Source organism: Elgaria multicarinata, chromosome 12, assembly GCF_023053635.1.
Source record: "Elgaria multicarinata webbii isolate HBS135686 ecotype San Diego chromosome 12, rElgMul1.1.pri, whole genome shotgun sequence".
Taxonomy (NCBI): domain Eukaryota; kingdom Metazoa; phylum Chordata; class Lepidosauria; order Squamata; family Anguidae; genus Elgaria; species Elgaria multicarinata.
Genome location: NC_086182.1, coordinates 13,808,826 through 13,835,534, shown reverse-complemented (window position 1 = coordinate 13,835,534; position 26,709 = coordinate 13,808,826). Strand labels below are relative to the sequence as shown.

At 44.1% G+C, this 26,709-nt stretch overlaps 1 protein-coding gene across 2 annotated transcripts in view; it reads left to right on the top strand.

Moving 5' to 3' along the window:
- ADRA1A (adrenoceptor alpha 1A) overlaps positions 1 to 22,880 on the top strand; it is a 52,991-nt gene extending 30,111 nt beyond the window's left edge. For both annotated transcript variants that reach the window (XM_063139194.1, XM_063139193.1), the window contains exon 3: positions 21,815 to 22,880. In XM_063139194.1, coding sequence (XP_062995264.1) covers positions 21,815 to 22,335 — 521 coding nt within the window. In that variant the 3' untranslated portion in view covers positions 22,336 to 22,880. The remainder of the gene's footprint in view (positions 1 to 21,814) is intronic.
- Positions 22,881 to 26,709: the final 3,829 nt, after the last annotated feature.

Below are 26,709 nucleotides of genomic sequence, written 5' to 3'. Positions count from 1 at the left end.
AGGGGTTCTACTTCCAGCTGTTGGAGCTGCACGACCGTAGTCCTGGACAACTGTAGCACCAATCAGTTGTCAGCAGAGGTTTCCCTTCCCAACCCTAATCAGCTGATCAGCAGAGCGGCTGATTGACAGCGAGGGCTTTGTGTGCAGTCCTAGCTGCTGCTCATGTCGGCAGCTGGGAGAGGGCCTACATCTGTCAACATCTGTTGATCTCCCTATCGCCTGCCTTTCCATCCTCAAAAGGTACATTGCTAACAACCACCATAACAATAGTGGTGTAGTGGTCCATTTGGAAGTGCAGGCGCTCATCACGACAGTCCCCATAGCCATACCCACAAGGAGGGTGTAGGCAGCTGCACTGATCCATATCAATGAACCAGTTTTAGCAGTTTTTATCTCCACCTGGAGCTAATGGATGTTAATTGACCATTCAAGACAAAGCCACCCCCCAAAGGACTTTGCATTACAGCAGGGAACTATATATTATTGCTGAGAAATTCATTCCCCCTCCCAGCTACTGTGAGGATTGCACCTAAGGTCAGAGGGAACAGGGAAGGATTGGGGGGAGGGGGATAGGTGACATCAGCTGCCCCCTTGATCAAAAAGTGCTGGTGTTATATTTAATTTTTGGTAAACCTCCTGGAGGTGGGTATAGAATTAAATAATAATAATAATAATAATAATAATAATAATAAATCACTTACCTCATCAACATAGCAATACCTATTAAAATGTTGTAGAAAAGGAAGAGGAAAAGAATGGGGGGGAAATAGACACCACTGGCTATGAAAGTTAGAGAACTAGGGCAACAGGAAAAGGTTACAATTATTCCCTTAGTCACATCCGTCACTGGCATCACATCAAAAAACTATACAGAAAACCTTCAGAAACTAGGCCTACCAAAATATATCCGCGTCAACATCCAGAAAGCAGTCATACTTCAAAATATAACATGATTTGGCAAAGCCCGTCATGCCCATCTAAAAAAACGCCATGAGCAAGAAAGAGATATAATAAGAAAACATCCCTGTGAGCTCTGACTGCATTACACCACTGAACAGCAACAACAATTGAGAAAAGAGGGCCTGGCACAAGTAGCAGCAGCAGGACCAATTCACCAAATACCAAATGATCCAAGAGTCACTTCCTTAAATGTTCATCTAAACAAAAGTGGTTTTATCTGACACATAGTGAAGAAAGGCCCAAATAGATGAGACAACTGATATGTGAATAGCTCTCTGATCAATTTAAACTTTTGTAAATAGGAAGGGGGGATCTGGATCAAGGCTGCAGGATAGGGAGGAGTGATTAACTCTTTCCTTTCCACCTGTGATGTTTTTCCAGAGAACCCCCAAACACACACACTCACACACACCTACCTCCATAAGTTGTCACTTTGTCCATTAGGAGGAAAAATATACCTGCTGATGGAGCAGGGATTTCTCCACCCACCAATATGTACGGTGAGAGAGGTATAAGAAATTCATTTCACTTTGTCTTAGACGAGAATTTCCTCAGCTCTCATTCTGGAACACATACTCAAACACAATCTGCAATCCAAGTCCACGTACCTCTGAGCATGCATTGCGATTTGTGGACCAAAGCAACATGCGTTTGGAAATGTGTACATTTCAAAAGCATGCATGAAGAAAGGGGGTACTTTTGAGAAATGTGCATGAGCGCACATTAATCAATGGGAGAAAAGCATGAGTTATTTTTTTTAAGAAAGTTCAAAAATATGTGTACCAATGCAAAAAATATGTGCACTGAAATACACACATTTTCATGTGTGAATGGGGTGGGAGAGGTGACAATCAATTGAGCTCTCAGGTAGAAATTGGAAAGTGTTGTTGATCTTAAGTTTTACAGATTTCCACACCCCTATGTACATGTAGGTACATAAGGTGTTCCAGTAGCTCTCCAGGTGTCGAAATGATCTCTGCCTGTTGGCATGCAGCTTTGTTAAATGGAACTCTTCAACATTTGCTGCTTCCCATGCCGTCGCATACATTGCCGCCTTTACTCGTCTCTCTGTGGGACAAGTCCTGGTTGTTGAATAAGCCATAATCACAGCTTCTGTGTAATGTATTTGCGGCAGAATCAAGGGATGCCTCTGCCACCAAATTGGCACTTAATCAGCAGGAGGCAGATGGAAATGTTGCAGCTGTCAGCTCAGAGCAACAAAATCTACACACAGAACACAAACAAAACCTTAAAGTATAATGGGGTGGAAGGGATCGAAATCCTCTTTCGGGGAAGGAGGGCCGGGCCCAGCCAAAGTTTAATCCCTGGAGTAAATTAGAGAAGTGATGTTCCAATGCACACAGAGATACACACAATACCGGCCTAATTTCATGTTTCAGGGGAGAACCCTGCCCCCTCGACATCATCTAGCCCACCAGCTTAGTCTGGGGGTGTAATCTGGCCCTTCCCCACCTTAAAACAAGCCATGCAAGGCCTTGTTTCAGTGCAAAAATCGCAAACTCAGAAATGACGTTGGCCACAGATGACGTCTGAGTCCGTGTTCAGCTTGGAAGGTGTGAACTGGGTAAATCCCAATGAAAAATAAACTGAAATGAATTTCTCGTACCTCCCTGCCTGTGACCCATCTGATTACAACTCTCTTCTGAGAAGGGATGTCCTTCAATGTGAAATCTAGCCTTTTGAGGGCTTGACAGACACACCCACCCCGCTGAGTACTTGACTCAGCTCCAATTTGTAGGCTAAACCATGGGGATTCCCCCCAAATCCAGGGTTGTTTTCATTACTTATTTGCGTGAACAGAAATGTGCAGGAAGCGCAATGTAGATTGAGTGAGGCCAGCTCATGGGGAAATGAGCAAATTCGAGGGGTAGGGAGTGAACTGAGTAAAGCTGAGCCGCAGAATGAGGGGACATGGGGTGACTTTAAAAAGGAAAAGAGAAAACTTTCCAAAGGCATTCTAAAACTTTCTGAAAGCAACACACTGGGAAAGAGGGCTCCAACATCCAACTGTTCCCATTCACATTGCCCACCCTCTGTACAGGGCAAACAAGGTTCTAGACCACGTGGAAAATTAGTGTTCCACATCACACAAAGATCCCCCTTGGACCCTATGGAAAGGAGGGCAGGGCTCCTGTATCATTAACAGTTGCAGAGAAAAGGAAATTTCAGCAGGCAGCCCCTGGTGAAACTCCCTCTTCATCACAACTCTTAAATCTGGAGAAGCCCTGCCGTCTTGACCAAATACAGAGGAGTTTCAAGAGAGATTATTTTCCTCATCCTACCTGAAGAAGTCAGGAATCGAAACTGGGACCTTCTGGATGCAAAACTGATGCTCTGCCACAGTGAGCAAGACCCCTCCCATAGCAAAAAGCATATTTTCATCCGCCCTCCTTGCATGCGGTTCTCAGTAAATTTTAGAATGCCTGAAAGGGGCTAAAGAAGAAATGAGAGAGAGAATGTGAGCCGGGGGGGGGGGGGGGAGAGAGAGAGAGAGAGAGAGAGAGAGAGAGAGAGAGAGAGAGAGAGAGAAGGCCCCGGGATAGAATTGCAGCATGACTTTTGCTACATGGGCAGGAGAACTCTTTCAGCCATGTTTTGGCCATGTTGTGTTATTCCATATTGCCTTGCCATTCATTCATCTGAAAAAGGAGTGTTGAACCTCTTTCAGCCCATGTGCCAAATTCTTGGGTGATGGGGAGCATTTTAGTGCTGGATGGGCCAATGGCAAAAGGGATACAGCCAGAATACCCAAAATACTAGGACATTTTCGCTGAAGGCTCTTACTGCAAGAAACACAGTCTTAGGCAAGGCATTTCAATCTCTCAGAATTTGGAGCGGGGTGGGGCATGAAAATGCTGAGACACTACCAAAGGATCGATAGTCAGGGGAAAGGACTGTTTCTAGGAAAATTGGGGGGGGGGGGCGGCCATCTGGTTAGGGTGACCACATGAAAAGGAGGACAGGGCTCCTGTATCTTTAACAGTTGCATAGAAAGGGGAATTTCAGTAGGTGTCATTTGTATACATGCAGCACCTGGTGAAATCCCCTCTTCATCACAACAGTTAAAGCTGCAGGAGCCCTGCCTCTTTTGTATCTGGTCAATCTAACATAGCTCCTGTAAACTTTAACTGTTGCGACAAAGAAGGAATTTCACCAGGTGCTGCATGCATACAAAAATGATACCTGCTGAAATTTCCTTTTACAGGAACCCTGTCCTCCTTTCCATGTGGTCACCCTTCATCTAGGGGAATCCAGAGGGGCAGATGGGGACTCAAGGAAGTCTGGGTTTGGCTCCTGGGCCTCGGTTCCCTGCCTCTGCTTTACCAGCATCCCTACTGTCCTCCAACTTACCAGTATGCATATTTGTTCCTAATCATGTGATTAAAGCCATCAAATTATTAAAGAGGAAGCTGGAAGCATAAAAGAAACGAATGTGTTAAAAGGAAATGGATGGCAGTGATGTTTGTATATTCCTAAAAAAATGTTTGGTTTTCATTGAGAGTTGGCTTCTTCAAAACAGGAAATTTCAACACTGAGTGGTCAATCCAAAACGTTTACACCAATATGTTAGCATTTAAATCTTCTTTCCTCTCCTCCCCTTCCCACCCGCTTCGCCTGAAGAGTGGGAGATATGCCATCACTATTTTTAACAGACTTTGGCAGTGTATCAGGATTCCACTTAAAGTTCTCCAGAAGTCACAGCAAAGTTGAATTACGGGGGAGGGGGGAGGATATTTTGTTTTTCCCACCCACAACTATGTGTAGCTTAGTAAGTTGTGTCTCAAGTTTATTTATTATTGCATTCACATTTATATCCCACCATTTTTCCTCCAAGGAACCCAAGGTGGCATACATAATCTTCCTCCTCTCCATTTTATCCTCACAACAACAACCCTGTGATGTAGGTTGGGCTGAGAGTCTGTGACTGGTCCAAAGTCACCCAGTGGGTTTCCATGGCCAAGTGGGAACTAAAACCCGGATCGACCGACTCCCAGTCCAACACCTTAGCCACTATACCACACTGGCTCTACAACCTCTCCCAAAGTGTGTTGGTGTACAACTTATGTCCCATTCATTTGCTAGGGTCCATGGGTATGTCATGCCTATGTTACCCCTTGCAGGACTACCTCTTGTGGCATTATGATTATCTCTTTTTCACTCATGGCAGTTTTTCTAGATGGACATGACAGGCTTTGCCAAGTCATGCTGTCTTTTACAGAATCAAGAATTTCCTGCCAATTTAGCATGTGACTGCTTTCTGGATGTTGGTGTGGATGTTATTTTGGTAGGCCCAGTTTCTGAAGGTTTTCTGTATAGTTTTTTGAGGTGATGTCAGTGACTGATGTGACTAAGGGAATAATTGTGACCTTTTCCTGTTGCCATAGTTCATTGACTTCCACAGCCAGTGGTTTTCTCTCTTTTCCTCTTCCTTGTCAACAACATTTTTGTCATTGAGTAGTGCTATGTCGATGAGGTATGTGTGTTTTTCCTTTTTGTCTATAACCATTATGTCCAGTCGGTTGCAAGGTATTGTTTTGTCAGTATGAATTGTTCTGCCCAGTATATTTTATGATCTGCATTTTCCAAGATTGTTTCGGGTCAGTATGTATAGTATGGTGTAGATTGTTGGATAAGGTTGAATTTGATGGCCAGTTGTTGATGAATTATTTTTGCAGCTGTATTGTGTCTGTATAGTCCATTCCTGCCAGATTATTATTATTATTACCCATCTTTTTTCTCAAGCTGGCTTACATGGTTCTCCTCCAACTCCTCTCCATTTTATCCTCATGACAATTCTGTGAGGTCATTTAAGCTGAGAGTCAGTGAGTGTCCCAAAGTCACCCAGCAAGCTTCCATGGCCAAGTGGGGACTAGAACCCAGATCTCCTGACTCCCAGTCCAACAGTTTAGCCACTACACCACACTGGCCCTGTTCATAAGACTCCTTAAACCACAGTGGTTAAGGCTTTTTGGTTAAGCAAAAAGCCTTATTAACACCACCATGGTTTACGGTTTCTTCTGAACAGGGCAACTGGCTCTCATTTATCTCCAGCTGGTGAAGAAAAGTGAGTAAAGTGATTGCTTTGGATGGCACATGGAGTGATAGTATCCTTCTGAACTTACAGTGGGAGAGCAGCTGGTTATAATTCAGCATACCCTATTACTGCAGGGAGTTAACACTGGCTTGTGAAAAGAGGAGAGTTTTGTTATGGCATTGACACAGTCTTCCTGTACCAGCACTATGCATCAGGGTAGATCTTTTAAGCATGGCTTTCAGTCACAGTTATCCAGGGTTAGCAACAGACAAGGTTTTTTGTTGTTTTTGTTTGAAGACCAATGGGTTAGTTCCAGATTTAGCCAGATTAAACTAAAAGGGACATCTAGTCATCATGACTTTGGTGGATCTCCCCTAAGTATGACTAAATCTGGAATCAACCCAACGAAAAATGATTTCAGAGTAAATTGAAGTTGGGGATGAATGCAATTAGAACTAGTAATCTCTTAAACCCATGTTTACCCAGATAATCCTCTTGGTTTTCCACCCTCTTCCTATCCTGTCCTCTGACTGTCAGCTGATACAATTCCTACCCTCAACTGTCATTTCACACGCCCTTTCAATACTTCCTTCCACTGGGACTACACTAAGTATCACTAAGTCTGGATCTCACCCAGGGCTTCTTTTACTGTTTCCCTCAAAAAACAGAGGAGAACTCAGGTGGCAAACTGTCCAGCTTTGGCTGTAGCAGGCTCTAGAGACAGCAGAGTTCAGGTTATAACAGACGTGGTTTAAGTCCAGGCAAAAATCAGAGTGCAGGCAAGCAGAGAAGAGGATCAGGCAACGACAGGAGTGGACATTATAACAGGCAAGAGGTAAAACAATCAGGTACTTTACACAGTCCAGAAGCAGAGTTATTAGGCAGTCCAAAAGGTCAGGAAACAGGGCATCAGGCAGAGGCAGCATTCAGGAGACAAGATACAAGGAAGGATGGACCAAGTTTATCCAACAGTGGCTCAATTCTAATGAAGGCTCTTAAGCCCAAAGCCTGCTGGACCCCACCCAGAGCTCAGCTGCAGTAATCAGAGCTCCCCTTTCAGAGCCCTACTCCTGAGGAGTCACTTTCTCCTGGGGAAGTATTTTCACAGAGGAGCCCTACTAGCCTGTCGCTTGTGGTGACAATACTAGGGTGACCATATGAAAAGGAGGACCGGGCTCCTGTATCTTTAACAGTTGTATTGAAAAGGGAATTTCAGCAGGTGTCGTTGGTATATATGGAGAACCTGGTGAAATTTCCTATTCATCACAATAGTTAAAGCTGCAACTGCCCTGCCCTTTTTTAAATCTGGTCATCTAGTATAGCTCTTGCACCTTTAACTGCTGTGATGAAGATGGAATTTCATCAGGTTCTCCATATATACAAATGACACCTGCTGAAATTCCATTTTCTCTGCAACTGTTAAAGATACAGGAGCCCTGTCCTCCTTTTCATATGGTCACCCTAGCTCCCAGGGGACAGGGGATTGCTCAGCCTCTGCCTCTTTCTCCCAAAAAGGGATGGACCTGCAACCACCTCCCCCTAGGGCTTAGGTTCCTATAGGTCTGATGGCAGTCCCTGGTCTGGGGTGTCCCAACCTTCTGGGGCCTCTAGCTCCTCCTCTGAGGAGGACTTCTCAAATGACAAAATCTCTCTTTAGGAAGGAAACTTGCTATAACAGGAAAACACTCTGAATTTACTGAATTTGAATTTACTCTCTGTGATCCAGAATATTATGAATCTTCAGTGGTACGTGAAGCTATGTACATGGAATGGCTTGCCCTTTCACTTTGCTTTCAAGGAATCCAATTCTAAGCCACTATGAATGGGCTTTCTGCAGAATTTTGGCAAGGTTTCCAATTCTGGTACATGGAAAATAACTGTTTGTGTTAAATGTTGCCCTATTTAGATGACATGCTAAGCCATGGTGGTTAAACATTTTGATAGGGTGACCATATGAAAAAAAGGACAGGTCACCTGCAGCTTTAACTGTTGTAATGAAGAGGGAATTTCACCAGGTGCTGCATGTATACAAATGACACCTGATGGAATTGGATTTCTTTTACGGATATACAAGAATTTCATTCCACTTGTGTAAGTGTGCATTAATCTAATGCACACTTGCACTAATGTGTGTCAACACAAACTTGTACTTGTGCTATCATACATTTGAGCAAGTACAAATTTGCACACAAATACATACAAAGTAAAACAGCTGTTCCACTGCAGAATCTGCAGGTCAGATTCATAGAAATCTGAACTCATTTATATCCATTGCAGATTTCTCCAACATCCAATGTAGTCCCATTTTCATGTAACTTTTTAGAAATAGATTCATATTTGTATGAAGGCAGAACAACAGAACTTTCATAAACAGTTATGCCAAAAGCTTGGAGGATTAATACTCCCATATAACTAATCCTTTCATTGTGCAAAATAATCTTCTCCAGGCTAGATGCATAAAAGTTTCTGTGTGTCACTTCCCAAATCATTGCAAAAATAAAGTTCTGAAGGAGAACCATCATTTCTCTGGGCCTTATACACACTCCCCCACCCTGAAACACACACACACATGGACAAACCCTTGCCTATTTTAAATAACTGCAGGATTGACTGGTGTCGTTTAGTTTAGTTCAATTTTTTAAAATTGCCTTACATTGCTGTCTGCCTAATTTGTATTTACATATATATCCAGACATGACAGTATGGCATGTATTTAATTTTTAATATTATTTTCACTGATATGTGCATTTTTGTTTGCCCTTTCCCCTAAGATGCATGTTCTGTATGTGCTGAGGGTGGGGGGGCAGGAACCTGGAGAATTCTATTAAAGAATTTGAAGGAGTGCTAATTACAAAGGACAACTGAGTTTTGGTTTTCATAGTGGTTCGAATGTGGGAAATTCAGTACGTTCACAGTAAAATGTGCACTGAATTAATGTCTCCTCCATCCTTACTGCCTTTCATTAACTCGTCACTGCCAACTCCCAAGATATTAGGCAGAGACTTTTTGCATCTCCCTTAATGAGAACTGCTTTAGTGATATGAGGGAAGGTTACAACAGCTGGGATTGGTTCGCTTGGAAAAAACCGTGAGGGAGGGGAGACGTGATAGAACTGTACCAAATTATGCATGGTGTGGAGAAGGTGTATAGGGAGACATTTTTCTCCCTCTCACAAAACACTAGAACCTGGGGCTATCCCATGAACCTGATTGGTGGAAGATTCGGGACAGATAAAAAGAAGGACTTTTTCACACATTGCATAGTTAAACTACGGAATTTGCTACCACAAGATGTAGTGATGGCCACCAATTTGAATAGCTTTAAAAAGGGGTTAGACAAATTCCTGGAGAAGAAGGCTATCAATGGCTACTAGTCCTAATGGTTATATGCTACCTCTATACCAGAGGCAATATGCCTATATACACCATTCATGGTGAACATGGGTGTTATTGTACTGAGATCTTACTATTAGAGTTTCCTTGACCATTGTGTGAATAGAAAACTGAACAAGATAGGCCCTTGGTCTGATCTATCATGGCTCTTCTTTTGAATTTATTTATTTATTTATTTATTTATTTATTTATTTATTTATTTATTTATTACACTTATATACCGCTCCCATAGCCAGGGCTCTCTGGGCGGTTTACAGAAATTCTAAAATTGAGGTAAAAACAAGTATACAAAATTTAAAACTCTAAAACACAGAACATAAACACAGAAAGCATTAAAAACTTATGCCATGGATTGAACATGAGACCCTGGGCTCTCACTCTGAGCTATACCCACTCCCCATACACAATTCTCAGAATACTGTAACATTGTCATGGTCTCTGCTTGACTCTGCATTTAGTGCTCAGAGGCAGCTTATAACGTCTGCTCTGATTGAAGTGCGAGGCTTTCTCCTACCAAAGTAATTAAAACACGGAGAGCCTAAGTGGCTTGGGGCCAGAACAGGCTTCCGATTTCTGCAGCTATAGCCAGACACTGAAGAATGATAGGTAGAGGTAAAATAACTTCAGCAAGAGCCGTTCTTTCAGAGTGCTCACAATGCAAGGATGAGCAAGCGGACCCTTCCTTCCTTAGCAACAGTAGAATCGAATTTGCTTATGGGAAGAGAACAAGGGTATTGCAATGCATGAACAATGCCAGGCTGACCAAACTTCTCAGTCACACCTTTGGAAAAAAGAGAAAGAGAAAGCTCTTCTGGATGATTTGTATCTTTCAACAAAGTCTACCTCTTTGAGTTAAAGCATAAAGGGATACAGAACTGCCCTGCTCCCAAGGGTCTTCTCTTTCGAACTCACAGTCCATGAATTATTATAGCTGAATTCTACATATGATCATCTAAGGGTTATATCCCATTTTAAAGAGCTTTTTAGGCTCCCCCAGAGGGAGGCATTTTGCAACGGCCGTCCCCTTAGTCTTCCAGCACACAGGAGGCTTTAGTACCTGTGGGGATGGGTGGAGCAGACAAACACTGTCAGGGCTCAGCCAGAAGCACCACACCTTTTCTGAAACAGCTCTCCCCCGCTGCCTGAGATGAAATACAAGATGGCATCCCCATCCCTTCCATGTACAGAAGCAGTCCAGGATGGGAGCTGAATCTAAGTTCAACTAAGGATGTCGCAGGTGCCTGACAAGGTCCGGGAGTCTGACAGACTCCCCTACGTCCACCTCCCCAGACCCAGTTGGGCGCCCATGGTGGGTTTGTGGACCCATGGGATGAGCACCCCCATGGCCTGATGAGTGCCCAGCAGCCATGAGTGCACAATGGAAGATCTGGAAATGACATAATTCCCCCACTGCATAAATGGCAACCACCAAATACTGAAGCACAAGGACTTTTGATTAGCAGGGGCAGTGGAACCATCTGCCACCCTTCCCTAGCTACCCCATTCCCTCTGAGCATAGCTACAATCTTCACAGTAGGTGTGGGATGGATGACAGAGGGCCACCAATATGGGTGGCTTTAATAGGGGGTTGGATAAATTCCTGGAGGAGAAGGCTATCAATAGCTACTAGCCCTGATGATTATATGCTGCCTCCAGTATCTGAGGCAATAAGCCTGTGTGCATCAATTGCTGGGGAACATGGGTGGGAGGATGCTGTTACACCGTGTCCTGCTTGTGGGTCAACGGCTGGTCGGCCACTGTGCCAACAGAGTGCTGGACTAGATGGACCCTTGGTCTGATGTAGCATCAGGGCACTTCTTATGTTCTTAGTCCTGATAGCTATGTGCTACCTCTGGTCTTAGAGGCAGTAAGCCTATTTACACCAGTTTCTGGGGAACATGGGTGGGAGCATGCTGTTACACCATGCCCCACTTTGTTGGTCCCTGGGCAACAGCTGGTTGGCCACTGTGCAAACAGAGTGCTGGGCTAGATAGACCCTTGGGGCCTTGCTAGACCCTGCCAGATAAGCCGGCAGGGAGGTGGGGCGATGTCGCGCTAACTTTAGCGCGCGCCGCCCCGCCTCCTAGACGGCCGACGTGCAGGGACTGCGGAAGCCCTGCAGCGTTGGCCTTTTTTGTTGTTGTTGTTGTTAAAGGGGCCACGTGCGCCCCGAAGACTGCGGACAAGGTAGGAGCCTTTTTTAAAAAATTAAGCCCCCCACCTTTTTTAAATTAAGCCCCCTGCCCCCTGCCCACACTTTCCCCGCCCTCCCTCCCTGTCCCATCCCCTGTGTCGCCCTTCGCCATCTCCCTCCCTGTCCCGTGTCGCCCTTCGCCATCCCCCTCCCTGTCCCGTGTTGCCCTTCGCCATCTCCCTCCCTGTCCCGTGTTGCCCTTCGCCATCTCCCTCCCTGTCCCATGTCGCCCTTCGCCATCCCTCACTGTCCCGTGTCGCCCTTCGCCATCCCCCTCCCTGTCCCGTGTCGCCCTTCGCCATCCCTCACTGTCCCATGTCACCCTTCGCCATCTCCCTCCCTGTCCCGTGTCGCCCTTCGCCATCCCTCACTGTCCCGTGTCGCCCTTCGCCATCTCCCTCTCCTGCCGGTCCGGCCTTCCCCCTCCCTATGTCCCCCCCGGGACCCCCCCCCTGGCCCGATGGGCACAGCGCTCAGCGCTGTGCCCAGTCTGTGGCTTTTCCCGGCTACTCGCAAGCCGCAAAAAGCCACGGACCTTGCTAGACGTTCCGCAGCCCTGGCCTCAGGCCGGGGCTGCGGAAAAGGCGCGCCATAAGCGACTTTGCTTATGGCGCGTTAGGGGAGGCTTTAGGGCGGCCTGGGCCCGGATTCCCCTGTGTGTCATGTGGACGCACAGCAGGGAAACCGGGCCTCAAAGCGTGCTAAGGCCTCGTCTAGCAAGGCCCTGGGTCTGATCTAGCATGGCACTTCTTATGTTGGAGGAATCCCTCTGGGAAGGTGAAGCTGACCCATCTTTCATCATCTCGGCACCCCCGGACTTCAGCTTGCTTCCCCGCGAACTGGCCTTACGCAATTTGCATCACGTTGGAACAGCTTGCCAATATTCCTGTCTCTCCCCTTTTAAATAGGCATTTGTGCTTTGTGCAAAGTGCAGCTGTAATTTGCTTTATTTATTTATTACATTTTTATACTGCCCCATACTCAAAGCTTTCTAGGTGGTTTGCAAAAACTAAAACCTCCAGCTGCAGCGTAAATCAATATAAAATATAAAAGCTTAAAACTACAGTATAAAAGTACAAGTAGACGAAAAGCTAGCAGCAATGCAGATTTAAAATACAGGTTTCAAACAGCAGACCCAAAAGACTAGAAATGCTAAAATGCTAGGAAAATAAAAATAGTTTTCACCTGGCGCCGAAACGAGTACAATGATAGCCACACATCACACCATTGTAAGCAGCAAGATCCAGAGAAGAGCCTGGGTTGTCTTGCATTTGTCTGTCTATTGTTCCAACTCTCAGCTTGAAGTATTGTGGGGAAAACTAGCTATATTAAGTCAATGCTCTTTCCCCAGGAAGCCAGTAGAATAAAGTGACAAAACATTTTGTGCACTATACCATTTCAGGTTGCAGATGGGTTTGGGATGAAAATCAACAGCAACAACAGACAGCTCCTTGCATATAGAAAGCTAGATTTTCCTCCCATGCTATTTTTCTATAGGCAGGGAGGTTCCCCCCTCCTCCTCCTACAGGAGAACACTCCAGCATGCTTTCCCCCATCAATCTGAAGTGATATGACCTCGGGGAAGCTTCACCCCTAGACTCTACTAATTGCAAAGATCTGGCCCTCATATCCTGATTCTTCGTGAAGCCAAAGGGGAAATGATAAGCTATTGTCTTATGTGGAGTTGACAAAACTCCTGAGAAATCCAGGCAAGCTCCAGATGGTCTGACTGTGAATCTTTATTTATTTATTTTATTTATTGCATTTGTATACCACCCCTTAGCTGAAGCTATCTGGGTGGTTCACATAACTTACTTTCTTTCTTTCTTTCTTTCTTTCTTTCTTTCTTTCTTTCTTTCTTTCTTTCTTTCTTTCTTTCTAACCTTAAGCCTAAATAGGAAATTCTAGAACATGAGCAAGGCTCCTAATAGGATTTCTGAGAGTCTGCAGAATCCAGTTTAATGCAACTTGAAACTCAAGACCATTTCTGTCTTCCCTGGAGGTGGGTCACCAGCTTCTCCTGGCCATTCTTGATACATCAGATGTTTGGCATTAAAGGATCAGAACCCGCCCCTCCCAAAACCAGTTACCTATTGCAATGCATCAATGCATGGGTATTCTATCCTCTGGAAGATGTTATCTTTCAAAAAGAGCTGGATTTGCTTCTGGGGATCAGTTGCTGATCCCAAGTGTAGGAAAATTCAATGAGAAGCTATTGATCCTTGACATACAGTAAGAAAAACTCTTGACAGTAATAGAGTTTTTTTTTGTTGTTGTTTTTTATGGCAAGGTTCTGTTGCTCTCTTGCTTTCAAAGCTGCAGTTTGGATGATTAACATCCATCGAGAGCAGGCCCACGTGTGGGCCCCACTGTCCCTACTGCAGCAAATAATTCATTCATTCATTTATTTTACCAAAAAATGACTTTATTTATTTATTACATTTATATACCGCCCCATAGCTGAAGCTCTCTGGGCGGTTTACAAAAGTTAAAAACAGTAAACATTAAAAATATACAAAATTTAAAACCATCAAAAACAACAGTATAAAAACAACAGTATCCATTTTAGCCCTACAGAGCACTAATGTGGTCAAACTTAGCCCATTCTTAGCACTCCGGAGTGATATATGGGTCAAAACATGCTAAATTTAGCCCATCTAGTGGTCCATACCACTAATGCAGCCATTTTGGGGGGATATATATGGAGAGCCAGTGTGGTGTAGTGGCTAAAGTGTTGGACTGGGAGTTGGGAGATCTGGGTTCTAGTCCCCACTTGGCCATGGAAACCCTTTGGGTGACTTTGGGCCAGCCCCATACTCTCAGCCCAACCTACCTCACAGGGTTGTTGTTGTGAGGATAACATGAAGAGGAGAAGGATTATGTACACCGCCTTGTACATTTCCTTAGAGGAAAGAAAAAGGCGGGATATACATGCAATAATAAATTGAGAGAGAAAGAGAGAGAGAGAGAGAGAGACTGACCCATTGTATGCAGTCCACCAGAAGGGGCAAAATGGCCCCAGGACTCCCCCCCCAGTTGCCCCCCCCCATCTAAGGTTTCATGACCATAACCTAACTTACTCCAACATATTTATAAATGGGGTTTGTGTCAAAAGATTGGAACTACATTTTGTAAGTTATTTCTGCACGTTGTAAAATTTTTCATTTTATCCTGATTTCTGAAGGGGGGATTGTTTTGCTGTCAGCACCTCTTTTTGCTTTCCGCCGCGCTGTCTTTGAAATGTAATCTTAAGGGAAGAGATATTCTGGCTGCTTTGTTTATGCAGCAGCCGTAGCAATAGGGATTCGGCAGTACGCAGTCGCTTCTTGGTTTCTTTCCATGGCGTGGTCCACAAAGAGGGAGATGGATTTGAACTATGTCCAAAGTGAATTCTGGGGGCAGCTGTTTGGTCTGTAAAAAAAATCGTTCAGAGCCCCATCTTAGCCCCTTGCTGAGAATGTATTGTTCAACACTCAGGATGTTTTACTCTGCGTATTTCCATGTTATAAAGCATGGTTGTTGAATCTCTTTCAGTCCAAGGGCTAAAATCCATAACAACATCAAAAGAGCCATGCTGGATCAGACGAAGGGACCACCAAGTCCAGCATTCTGTTCACACAATGGAAACCCATAAGCAGGACATGAGTACAACAGCACCCTCTCATCCATGTTCCCAAGCAACAGGTGTACATAGGCTCACTGCCTCTGAAACTGGAGACAGCATAGGGCTCAACTACACCAAGCAGGATATTCCACTACGAAAATGGTATATAAAAGGCAGCAGCCACACTACCGTTTTATAGTGGTATTGAAGTGCACTGACCACTGTTGGGGCCCATTGGCACATGCCATGTACCACTTTCATACTGCTATATCCTGCTTGGTGTGGCTCCTGCCTTTTATATACCGCTTTCATAGTGGAATATCCTGCTTGGTGTAGATGAGCCCATAGAGGCATCAGGACTAGTAGCCATGAATATCCGTCTCGTCCAGGAATTTGTCTAACCTGCTTTTAAAGCCACCAAAACTGGTAGCTATCAGTGTATCTTGTGCTAACGAATTCTATAGTTTATGTGCTGTGTGAAGAAGTACTTCCTTTTATTTGTCCTGAATCTCCCACCAATCACGTTCATTCAATGAATTCAGGTTCTAGTATTATGGGAGAGGGAGAAAAATGTCTTCCTATCCACGTTCTCCATAATTTTGTACACCTCTATCATGTCTCCCCTTACTCTAGATCCCAGGCAGGCACAGGGCACTGTCAAAAGCTATCTGTCACTTGCATATAATTAATACCGCAGAACATCCTTGACAGATAGTTGTCCAGCTGCCTCTTGAATGCCTATAGTGTGGGAGAGCCCACAACCTCCCTAGGTAACTGGTTCCATTGTCATACTACTCGAACTCCTTTCAAACAACCAAAGAGAAGAATTAGCTTTTATTTATTTTCCTATATGGTATATTTATATGGACGCCCATCTCCATATGTTGTCTGGGCAGCTTAGTACGCTGAGTTAGTTTCAATTCTGGCTACAGATTTGTTTGTCTTTTTAGGGCAGGGCTGGAAAAAATCTTTCAGCCAGAGGGCAAATTCTAACCTGGGAAAGGTCTTGGAGGTCATATGCCAGCACCGGGTGTAGTCAAAATGTCATTCTTATATATTCTGTTATTATATATGTTGTACATGTTATTGTGATTGCTTAATTCTTTATTTTTTATTTTTATTGTCGTTAGCTAGCTTACACAACATTTGTGTGAAAAGGTGGGGTGCCTATTTAAACGATAAATACAATAAATGAACACTAGGAAAGAAAACAGCTTTCAGCTATAAAATAACTGAAGTCTGACAAGTATCTCCTTTTGTGAGCTTTCATCTGATCTGGGACAATTTTATTATGAACAGAATTTATTTTCTTTCTTTTTAAAAAAAAAAAACCTTCAAAATGATTTCCCATTTTTTGTATTATACAATCATTACAAGGTCTTCATCTAAAAAATTATATTTTTTGTGTGAGCCCTTGGTGGGGTGTGGGGGGAGGGAATGAATCATTTTGAATTCAGTCCCTCAAATTAATAATAATAATAATAATAATAATAATAATAATAATAATAATAATATATTTCTTACCCGCATCTCCGATTGGATCGAGGCAGGGAACAACAGCAAGCATAAAACACATACAATATTAATTAAAAACATAGTATACACTGTTAAGAAAACATCCTAAAAGCATCCTAAAAATTCTACTGGATTGTACTTGAAACGCTACCTAAATGCTTTTTTAATTAATGAAAAAGTCCCATGTTTTCAGGCCTGGGCCAAAGTAAGTTTCTCTTTCTCCAGTCACATCATCAGTTTTACCAACACTCATCTTGTATAAGTTCCATATGATGATGCTAATGAGAAGCCTGTTTCTCATAGTTTAGAATCAGAAGATGAAGATGAGGATAAGTAGCTTTGTACGTGTTTCTTTTTTACCATTTATTTTTATTTTTATTATGTTTTTATACTGCCCAATAGCCCATGCTTTCTGGGCAGTGTACAATTAAAACCATAAAATGCAGTAAGTATACAATAAATTTAAAACATTCAAAGTTTAAAACAGCAATATATAATCAGATAAATTACAGTAAGCCTGTGCGAAAAGGTAAGCCCACTGCTGAGGTTCTTTGTGGTGATATTCTGTTCATTTTGAAAAGGCCAGCAAGACCTCCTCTGAACATCATAACTCTTGTCTGGGTGCATATAAGAGAAGGCAGTCTGCTATGTATGCTGGTCCCAAGTTGCTTAGGACTTTATAGGATAGTAAATTGACTATGTATTTCAATGAATAAGAAGAAAACGAGGACTGAAACTTTTATTAAAATTTTCCAATAAATTCCATTAGACCCACAGTAAAACTATTTTAAAACTGATTTAAAATCCACTTTATATTTTCCCAGTTTTTATTTGCAATTCTAACTGCATTGAAGGGTTGGGAGAAAATCCATGTTAAAAGGATCTACAACACAGTGTCCAACGCCAGATCTATACCACGCGGGATATAACACTTTGAAAGCTGTTTGAAAATGCAATATGGAATGGGTCCTGGACATCAATACTGTTATAAACCATTATAAAGAAGTGGTGCAGATCCTGCTCTAGTTAGGGATAGGCAAATGGACACTGTTTGAGATTGCTAGGAATCTCCAAACTTTATCTCACCACTGTCTCGTGCCAAATTCCTGTTCGCATTTGTAATTGCTGCTCGCGCTGTGCGAACAGTTAAATTGCACAAATCGAGCAGCGATCAAATGTGAAATCTGTGCAGATTTCCCCAAATTTGCACAACTTCCTTCCATAGACTAAACCAGGATTCAGTCTACAGGGGAAATTTGCACACACGCACACACACACCCCAAAAAAGTCTACAGGGGTTTCGCACAGAAGTGCATTGGGAATGTCACACAAATTGAATGTGAGTATATGTTCGGCAATTTACAAACAAATTCAGCGGACACATGCTTGCGGTCAGGGCTTTGAACAGGCCATGCGCACATGCTTTGTGAACAAAAACAAAGTCCTCTCATATCCCAAGTCCTATACAGACTCCTTTGCAGGGATTTCAAAGTCGTTCTTCTCACCATGCTGGAGAAGGTAATTTGGAATGAGGTAGCAACCAGCTTGGCTTGCAGAAATGAGAAGATTCTTGTGGTCACCCACGCGAGTCAAAGTATGGTGCCATCACAACTGGTGCAATGCCAAAGCATGCGCTAAGGCACATCCTCAGGCAGTCCCGCCTTATGTACTTAAGGGAAGAACAGAAACTGGGTTGCAGCTGGTTGACAGGGAGGAGCAGTGGCAACAAACAAGGTCCCCAGAAAATCCTCACTCATACACTCTCAGCACGCTTCCTAAGAAAGCCCCACCTTATGTACCTAAGGGAAGAGCAAAAGTAGGGTTGCAGATGGTTGGCAGGGGCAACCGGCAAGGCCTTCAGGAACTCCACCCACTCTCATCCTTTTTCTCATAGGAAAACCATCCCATCCAGTCTCTATTATACTGCATGTGCTTTCTTTTTTTTAAAAAAAGATGTGTACTGACAACGTTAGAAAAATTGTGGATTACAACCCAATTAAATCAAATAAAAAGGCATCCGGATGCAGTTTCAAAAGGAAAGTTTATTTCCACCTCAGGTACCAAAAATCTCTTTGTACAAAGGTCCCTCTCCCTTGTCAATGTAAGGGAAAAGGCCCGGAACAGAAGTTTACGTTCCATTTTATACAGGGGGGAAACATTGTATGCAAATAATTGGTTGCTTGCTCAGATCGTCACGGCTGATCCTCCTTCCTGTTTTCTTGACATGCCCAGATGGGTGAGAGACCCTATTGACTTTGCAAACTCCATTATCACATGATTCCCTTAGTAATGAATCCTGGGACCTTCCTGTCACGTATTCCATTGTCTTTAACTAATCCCTGTCCACCACTCCCTCCCTGGTTCCCCCCGCCTCGCAATGTCCCCTGGGACATTCCTGTCCCACCTTGCCTACGTGGCAGAAACCTTCCTGCTTCACTCTCCCTTGGTGCCTGACATTCCTTTTGATGGGAGAGCTTCCCACCTCTTATTTCTCTCCCTGGTTTCCCACTGAGCTGTGGGGAAAGGAAATAAGAGGTGTGTGTGTCAAGTGCCTGGTGATTTAACCAGCGGCTAGGGCTCGTCCTTACCCCTGAGTAAGCGACCTTACCCAAATAGGTAAATGGGACTTTTCTCTCCCACCTGGGAGTTGGGGGTCTATTCTACTCATCTAAATCACTTAGAAATCACCCAAGGGTGGCATTTTGGGAAAGGGAAATGAGGGATCTTGGAAGAAGGACAGGAGAGAAGAGATGGGCAAAAGGAGTAGTGGGAAATCAGTTATTTTTCCATAACAACAAGAGTCCCCAAACTTTTGAGGGAGTGCCTTGGGTGCTCTCACAAAATGTCTGCTGGGGGAGGGCTTGTCCATCCACAAAATGGCTGCCATGGTGGGCATGAAAAAAAACACCCCTCATTTCCAGAACGCAAAACTAGTGAAACTAAAAGAAAAGTAACTTGGCCAAGAACCCAAGTACAAGGCTAAAGTGGGAGAGCTGAGCTCCAAAACACAAATCTACTATTTTGAAGCCACAGTTTTCTGCTCCAGCAGAAAGGAGCCAATTCTGTTGCCCTCCCAAATGATTACCTTTGGAAAAAGAACAAATGGTGGTTTAAATAGGCACAGTTGGTTATTTAACCTACCATGGGTTATTGTGTTGTGTGGAGGGAGTTTTTTAACCAATTGTTGGTTATTTGGCCAAAATAACCAACACAACCAAGTCAAATCAGTAGGATAGGTTTTCAGCAGCAATGGCTGATGGAATACTAGTGCGAGGACTGAAAGGGAAAGCGAGGGGGGATGAGTGTATCAACACAGTGCAAACTAATAGTCAGTAGGGGTGTGCACGGACCCCCCGCTCCGCTTCACTTGCAGATCCGCCATTTTTCGGATTGGGCCGCTCCGCCCCGCCCCCGCTCTGCCCACTTCCGCTCCGCTCCGCCCGGAGCTCCGGATCCGGATCCGGAGCTCCGTTTCCCCCCCCCCCATAGGCTTGCATTGAAAGCTAAAAAATTATACAACTTTTTTTCTGTTCAAGTTAGAAACCTCATGTTTGGCACCATGACACCTCATGGGGATATACACACGCACGCCAAGTTTCAAAGCAATCCCATCATCCCCTGATTTTTGGCGAATTTTTGAAAATCGGGCACCCCACACACAACATCCCTGCGAGGTGTGTTAAAAAACACGGGGAAAAGCCCGTTCAGATGAAGAAAGAGAAGTTTCCCAGAATCCCAAGTTACCTGTTTTGCCTATGCCCTCCTCCAACTTTGGGATCATCATGACCGGGAGCTGACTCTGCCCCTCAGCCCTTTGAAAAAGGTATTTTTCCCGCCAATTTTTTAAAAACTTCTAGCCTGCGACCCGTACGATGCAGAAAGTTGAGAGTGGTCTCAAAATGACCCCCATCCACGACTCTCTGTGCACAAGAATTTTCAGAATGATAGCTTAACCCCCCCCAGTTATCCCCGATTCTTTCCCTCAATGCAATCCTATGGGCGAAAAGCCGAAAACGCAGTTTGAGCCGCGCGGTTGACCCGATTTTCACAAAAATATAGCCCGCGACCCGTACGATGCAGAAAGTTGAGAGTGGTCTCAAAATGACCCCCATCCACGACTCTCTGTGCACAAGAATTTTCAGAATGATAGCTTAAACCCCCCCCCCAGTTATCCCCGATTCTTTCCCTCAATGCAATCCTATGGGCGAAAAGCCGAAAACGCAGTTTGAGCCGCGCGGTTGACCCGATTTTCACAAAAATATAGCCCGCGACCCGTACGATGCAGAAAGTTGAGAGTGGTCTCAAAATGACCCCCATCCACGACTCTCTGTGCACAAGAATTTTCAGAATGATAGCTTAAACCCCCCCCAGTTATCCCCGATTCTTTCCCTCAATGCAATCCTATGGGCGAAAAGCCGAAAATGCAGTTTGAGCCGCGCGGTTGACCCGATTTTCACAAAAATATAGCCCGTGACCCGTACGATGCAGAGAGGTGAGAGTGGTCTCAAAATGACCCCCATCCACGACTCTCTGTGCACAAGAATTTTCAGAATGATAGCTTCAAAAACAACGTAGTTATGCACGATTATTTGCCGCAATGCAATCCTATGGCGAAATGTTTTCAAGATGGCGACCGGAGCGCTCCGCCTGAACTCGGAGCTCCGAAAAATGGCCGCTTCTCTTCGCCTTGCTTCTAGGGGGTCCGCGGTCCGCTCCTACTCCGCCTCTGGGTAAGGCGGAGCAGGCCAATCCGCTACTGCTTCTACGCTCCTAATCGGAGCGGAGCACATCCCTAATAGTCAGGTCAACGCTGATCTTAATCCACACCATGGTTGATTATTATCATGTTTTATGGGGAGTATCACCTAGATAAACAACTGTTGAGTTGATTATGGCCCCACCATTGTCTATTGTGTTGTCTGAACACATTATGCTTCTTCAATATGTTCTTCTGTTTCCCCAGGTTGTAATTGCATTTTGAGGTGGTGGCAGATTTTGAAAACCTACACCCACCCACAAACGTTTCTTACCACTTGACATCTGAAATGGTGCTCTTATTGATCCAGTAACATTCTGTGTGTTTTTCATTTCAGGTTCTTTATTTCCTGATTTCAAGCCTTCAGACACCATTTTTAAAATTGCATTCTGGCTTGGCTATCTAAACAGCTGCATCAACCCTATCATCTACCCTTGTTCAAGTCAAGAGTTTAAAAAGGCATTCCAAAATGTTCTAAAAGCCCAGTGTCTCACACGGAAGTACTCAGCCAATAAATACTCCCTTAACTTCAACCTCAATCACCCAAGCAACCATGTCGCAGAAGCTCCGAAAGATGTCGTCCGCATTCCTGTCGGCTCTGGTGAGAAGTTCTACAAGATTTCCAAATCGGATGGCGTCTGTGAATGGAAACTTTTTTCAGCCATGCAAAGCATGTCTACTAAGAACACAGACTCAAAAGACAGGTCTAGCTGTGCCACAGCCAAAGTGAAGAGCAAAGGTTTCCTGAGAGTATGCTGCTGTGCGAGCACTTCAGGAAACAATGCCTCAAAAGACAGGAAAGTGCCCACTATTAAAATACATACTGTTTCTGTCAATGATAATGGGGAAGACGTCTAATGGCATCCATCTTTGCTAAAGGCATCCATCTTTGCTGCAGGATTGGCACAGGTTTACATGCTAAACTTCAGTTTTGGCAACTCAAGAAGGAGGGGACATGTTTTCTAGTGGTGTACAGTGAAAGGAAGAATGCTGAAGCAGTACAAATGTTGGTCGAACCTGTGCAGATGGAATTTATTGGGAAAATCTCATCCACAGTGATTTAAATCCCCCTGGAAACTGTGGGATTTGGAAATGGTCCTATGTGGGGCTGGACTCCGTCCAATTATTCTGATACTATTTCCTTACTATTTTGAAGCTTCTGTGATTTGTTTTATTTTATTTCCAATTGTTTAGCACTTTCGTTCTTAAGGTTTGATGGAGTACAAACAGTATTGTAATATATCCTACCATAGAGAACCATTGATCTATGTTCTTGGTTTCATCACAGGTACTTTCTTTTTTAATGGCTCTCAACAGAGTAACTCTGTATTTGTGAATTTGACAAGACAGCAGTGTAAGTTAAAGGGGGGATTTGACAAAATCTGAAGTGAAGGCCTTTTAACTTGACTTTTAACTTTAACTTTTAACTTTAACTTTTGTTAATGGATTGATTTTAATCATGTGAAGCTGTGAGTTCCATAAAAACACAATGGACACAATTGGAGTATTTGACTAAGCACAAGGCTGCTTTCTGAGCATGAAAGCCTCTTTTAGAGCTTAGCACTCATACTTGAGACTCTTAAGCTCTCTGTGCATGCACAGCAATCCTGGTGGGAACTGTTTCTCCATGACGGCACAACATCCCATGTGACCAAGATGTGTGGGTGAGACGAATACAACCACACAGTCAGAGATGTCGATGTGGATCTTTCACACCAGCACAGTGCCAATTAGGTGGGACTAGAGATGATGAAGAAATCAACAATGGATTCAGATAAATTTGGATTTCTATGACTCTGACCCATGGATTCTGCATCAGACTGGTTTTTTATGGGTCGCATTGATTTCACAAACTGGTTTTTCACTTTTGCAGTGTGGGGGTGGATGGGGATTTACACTAATTCTCATTAACTAATGCAAATTAGTGCATTTGCACAAGTACACAGTACTAGTGAGCACTTGTGCTAACATGAATTAGCAATAATGTGAATCAGTGCAAGTAGAACAAAATTCTGTTTTAAAAATGAATGAAAGAGGCAAACACAGATATAACAAAATCTGTCCATCCCTAGTTGGGACTGATCCATGTGAACAGTTCTGTCCATGTGCTTATAATGCCCACATACATATTATCAATAAGAAGCAGTTCCCATATTTATTGGTGTGCATATGAAGAGGGCCTCAATGTCTGATCTCTTTCTCTTTCCCATTCTCTTTCTTGATTTTTAGGGACCATTTTCTTATGCCAAAGGTGTTTGAAAAATCTCTATGTGTAGTTTTGAGGCTTCACCTGATCTGTGTTCCTTTATATTGCCTGTCTTGCGGTACATTCATTTTTGGAATGCAATGTTTATGGTGGAAAATATTGAGAAGCAAAATCATGTATATTTGGAATAATAACAATGCCATGAAACTGCCCTCTGAGTTTGTGGGACACTTCACACCCTATTGAACCATGTGTGTTGCCAGTTGCAAAAGTGAAGGGTGAGAAATAATGAGACAAGACACAGGAATGGGATTAAATATGGGCCACATTTATTCAAAGATCTGCAAAAGGGGGAAAGGCCTAAGCGAGCATCATCTATTGGCCACTTATGAGGCCATTGTTGGGATTGGGCGAGGCAATCACTGTACGTCCAGTGGCGCTTGTTCATTTGCCACCAGATGGGCCTCCCCCTCCTGGGGTAGGGAGGCCTTCCGATGTCAAACCGCCCTCAGGCTGCAGGGCTCTGAGTGGTTTGAGGAGGGTTGGCCTCAAAGGTAATGGGGCTCCCAGTGGTTGGCCCTCAGGGATTACCTATCACCACAACAGTGCCTGTGAAAGCTCACCAATTTACACCTTGCACCAGATGCTGACTCCTATCTGCCTACCCAACAAATGTGACCAAATTGAGAACCAAATCAACCTAATTATACACCCTACCTGTCTTACAGTGTGAAGTAGGCGAAAAAACTCATAATCATGTTAGATTATGAGCAAAAAAATCCTACTTGGCCTCTGAAAAGACAACAGGCAAACCCACACTGTCTACAGGGAAAGGAGGGAGGGAGCGAGCCGCGCAGCAAAAGAGGCAGCTGAGGGGGTGAGCCAGCTTATAAAGCTTGTTATTCCCCTCCCAGTGCAAGTGGCACCAAATAGACACAGCCAATGGCTGCCCCCCACATCTCATCATGCCACCCTCACCTGCAATTAGCCTTCCCATGCCCAGGCTTTGCTGGGTGTGGGTATAAGGCAATGTTCGTGTTTCTGCCTGAGCTCAACATGGCATATACCTGCAACAAGTGCAAGCTGGTGGCACTTTTGGAAGAAAAAGTGAGAGGACTTGAGCAGCGAGTGTCCACCCTCCAAGGAATAAGAGAAGTCGAGGAGTTCTTAGACCGAACGGTGGAACTGCAACAGCAACAAGAAGCACATGAGATTGAAGAACAACAGCCAGCTGAAGCAGAAGTGGAGCATGCTGAGGGGAGGGAAGCCAATGAAGAGGAAACTCCCTAGAAAAGAGTGACAGTTAGGAGCAGAAGAATTAGAAGGCATTCTGCACCAGTGGAGCCATTGGAGTTAAGCAACCGCTTTCAGCTTCTGGAGAATGAGACTGAAGGACAGTTTGCAGAGGCAGAAGTACAGGAGACACCATGCAACAGTGACCAAGAGGCAGAAGGTAGGTCAACCAAGAAGAAGAGAAGAGTAGTCGTTGTGGGAGACTCCCTGCTGCATGGGATTGAAACCCAAGTATGTCATGAAGACCCATGGACTCGCCAGGTGTGCTGTCTCCCTGGAGCACAGATTAGAGATGTGACTGAAGGGTTACCGAAGCTCATAAAGCCCACGGACACATACCTCTTTCTTTTCATCCATGTGGGAACAAATGATGTCGCCAAGCAGAGCTACGAAGAAATCGTTTCAGACTTTGAAGCTCTGGGAAGGAAACTGAAGAACTTTGGGGCCCAGGTAGTTTTCTCATCCATCCTCCCGGTTCTTGGAAGAGGATTAGAAAGGGAAAGAAAAATACTCCGGATGAACGACTGGCTTCGAAGGTGGTGCCGTCGTGAGAGTTTTGGATTCTGGGACCACGGGCTACGCTACTTGGAACATGGACTACTGGCAAGGGATGGGTTGCACCTCACAAGGGCTGGAAAGAATGAGTTCGGCCACAGCATGAAGAACTTCATCAGGAGGGTTTTAAACTGAATCTTAAGGGGGTGGGAGACGTAAATTTTGAGGCAACAATGGATGAAGGCCAATGCACCACAGTACAGAGAACAGCTCCAACAGTGTCCCCAAATAGTGTCTGCAACAATGTAGGAACAAAGCCAGACTATAAAACACATGGTCTTCGATGTCTATATACTAATGCCCAGAGCATGGGAAACAAACAGAATGAACTTGAACTCTTATTACATGAAGGCAAATATGACTTGATAGGTATAACTGAAACTTGGTGGGATGACTCCCATGACTGGAATATAGCAATTGAAGGATATAACTTGTTCAAAAAGAACAGAAGAAATAGAAAGGGAGGTGGAGTTGTACTATATGTTAAAAATACCTATCCCTGCACAGAAATACAGGAGGATGAGACTGGGAGCCCCGTCGAGAGCGTCTGGATTAAAATAAATGGGGCTAGGAATAAAAAGAATATGATAATCGGAGTCTACTACCGACCACCCAATCAAGGAGAAGATGAGGACGAAACTTTTGAGAAACAAATTGCCAGTGTTTCAAGGAAGTGTGATGTAGAAGTGATGGGGGACTTCAATTACCCTGATATCTGTTGGGAGACCATTACTGCCAAAAGCGGCCCTTCCAAGAAATTCCTGACATGTATGGGTGATAACTTTCTCCTACACAAAGTGGTGGAAGGAACTAGAGGATTGGCAATCCTTGACTTGTTATTGACCAATAGGGATGACTTAGTGGATAAAGTGGCAGTTACGGGAACTCTGGGGGAAAGTGACCATGTCATACTTGAATTCTTGATTATGAAGGAGGCAAAAGTCGAGCGTAGCCATACACGTACTCTGGATTTTAGGAAAGCTGATTTTAATAAACTCAGAACTATAATAAGTAAGGTCCCATGGCAAGGGAGCCTAATGAGAAAAGGAGTGCAGGATGGGTGGGAGTATTGAAAAAATGAAATTTTAAAGGCACAGTTACAAACAATTCCAACAAGGAGAAAAGATAGAAGACAACAGAGGAAACCAATGTGGCTCCACAAAAAGCTAAGAGATGAC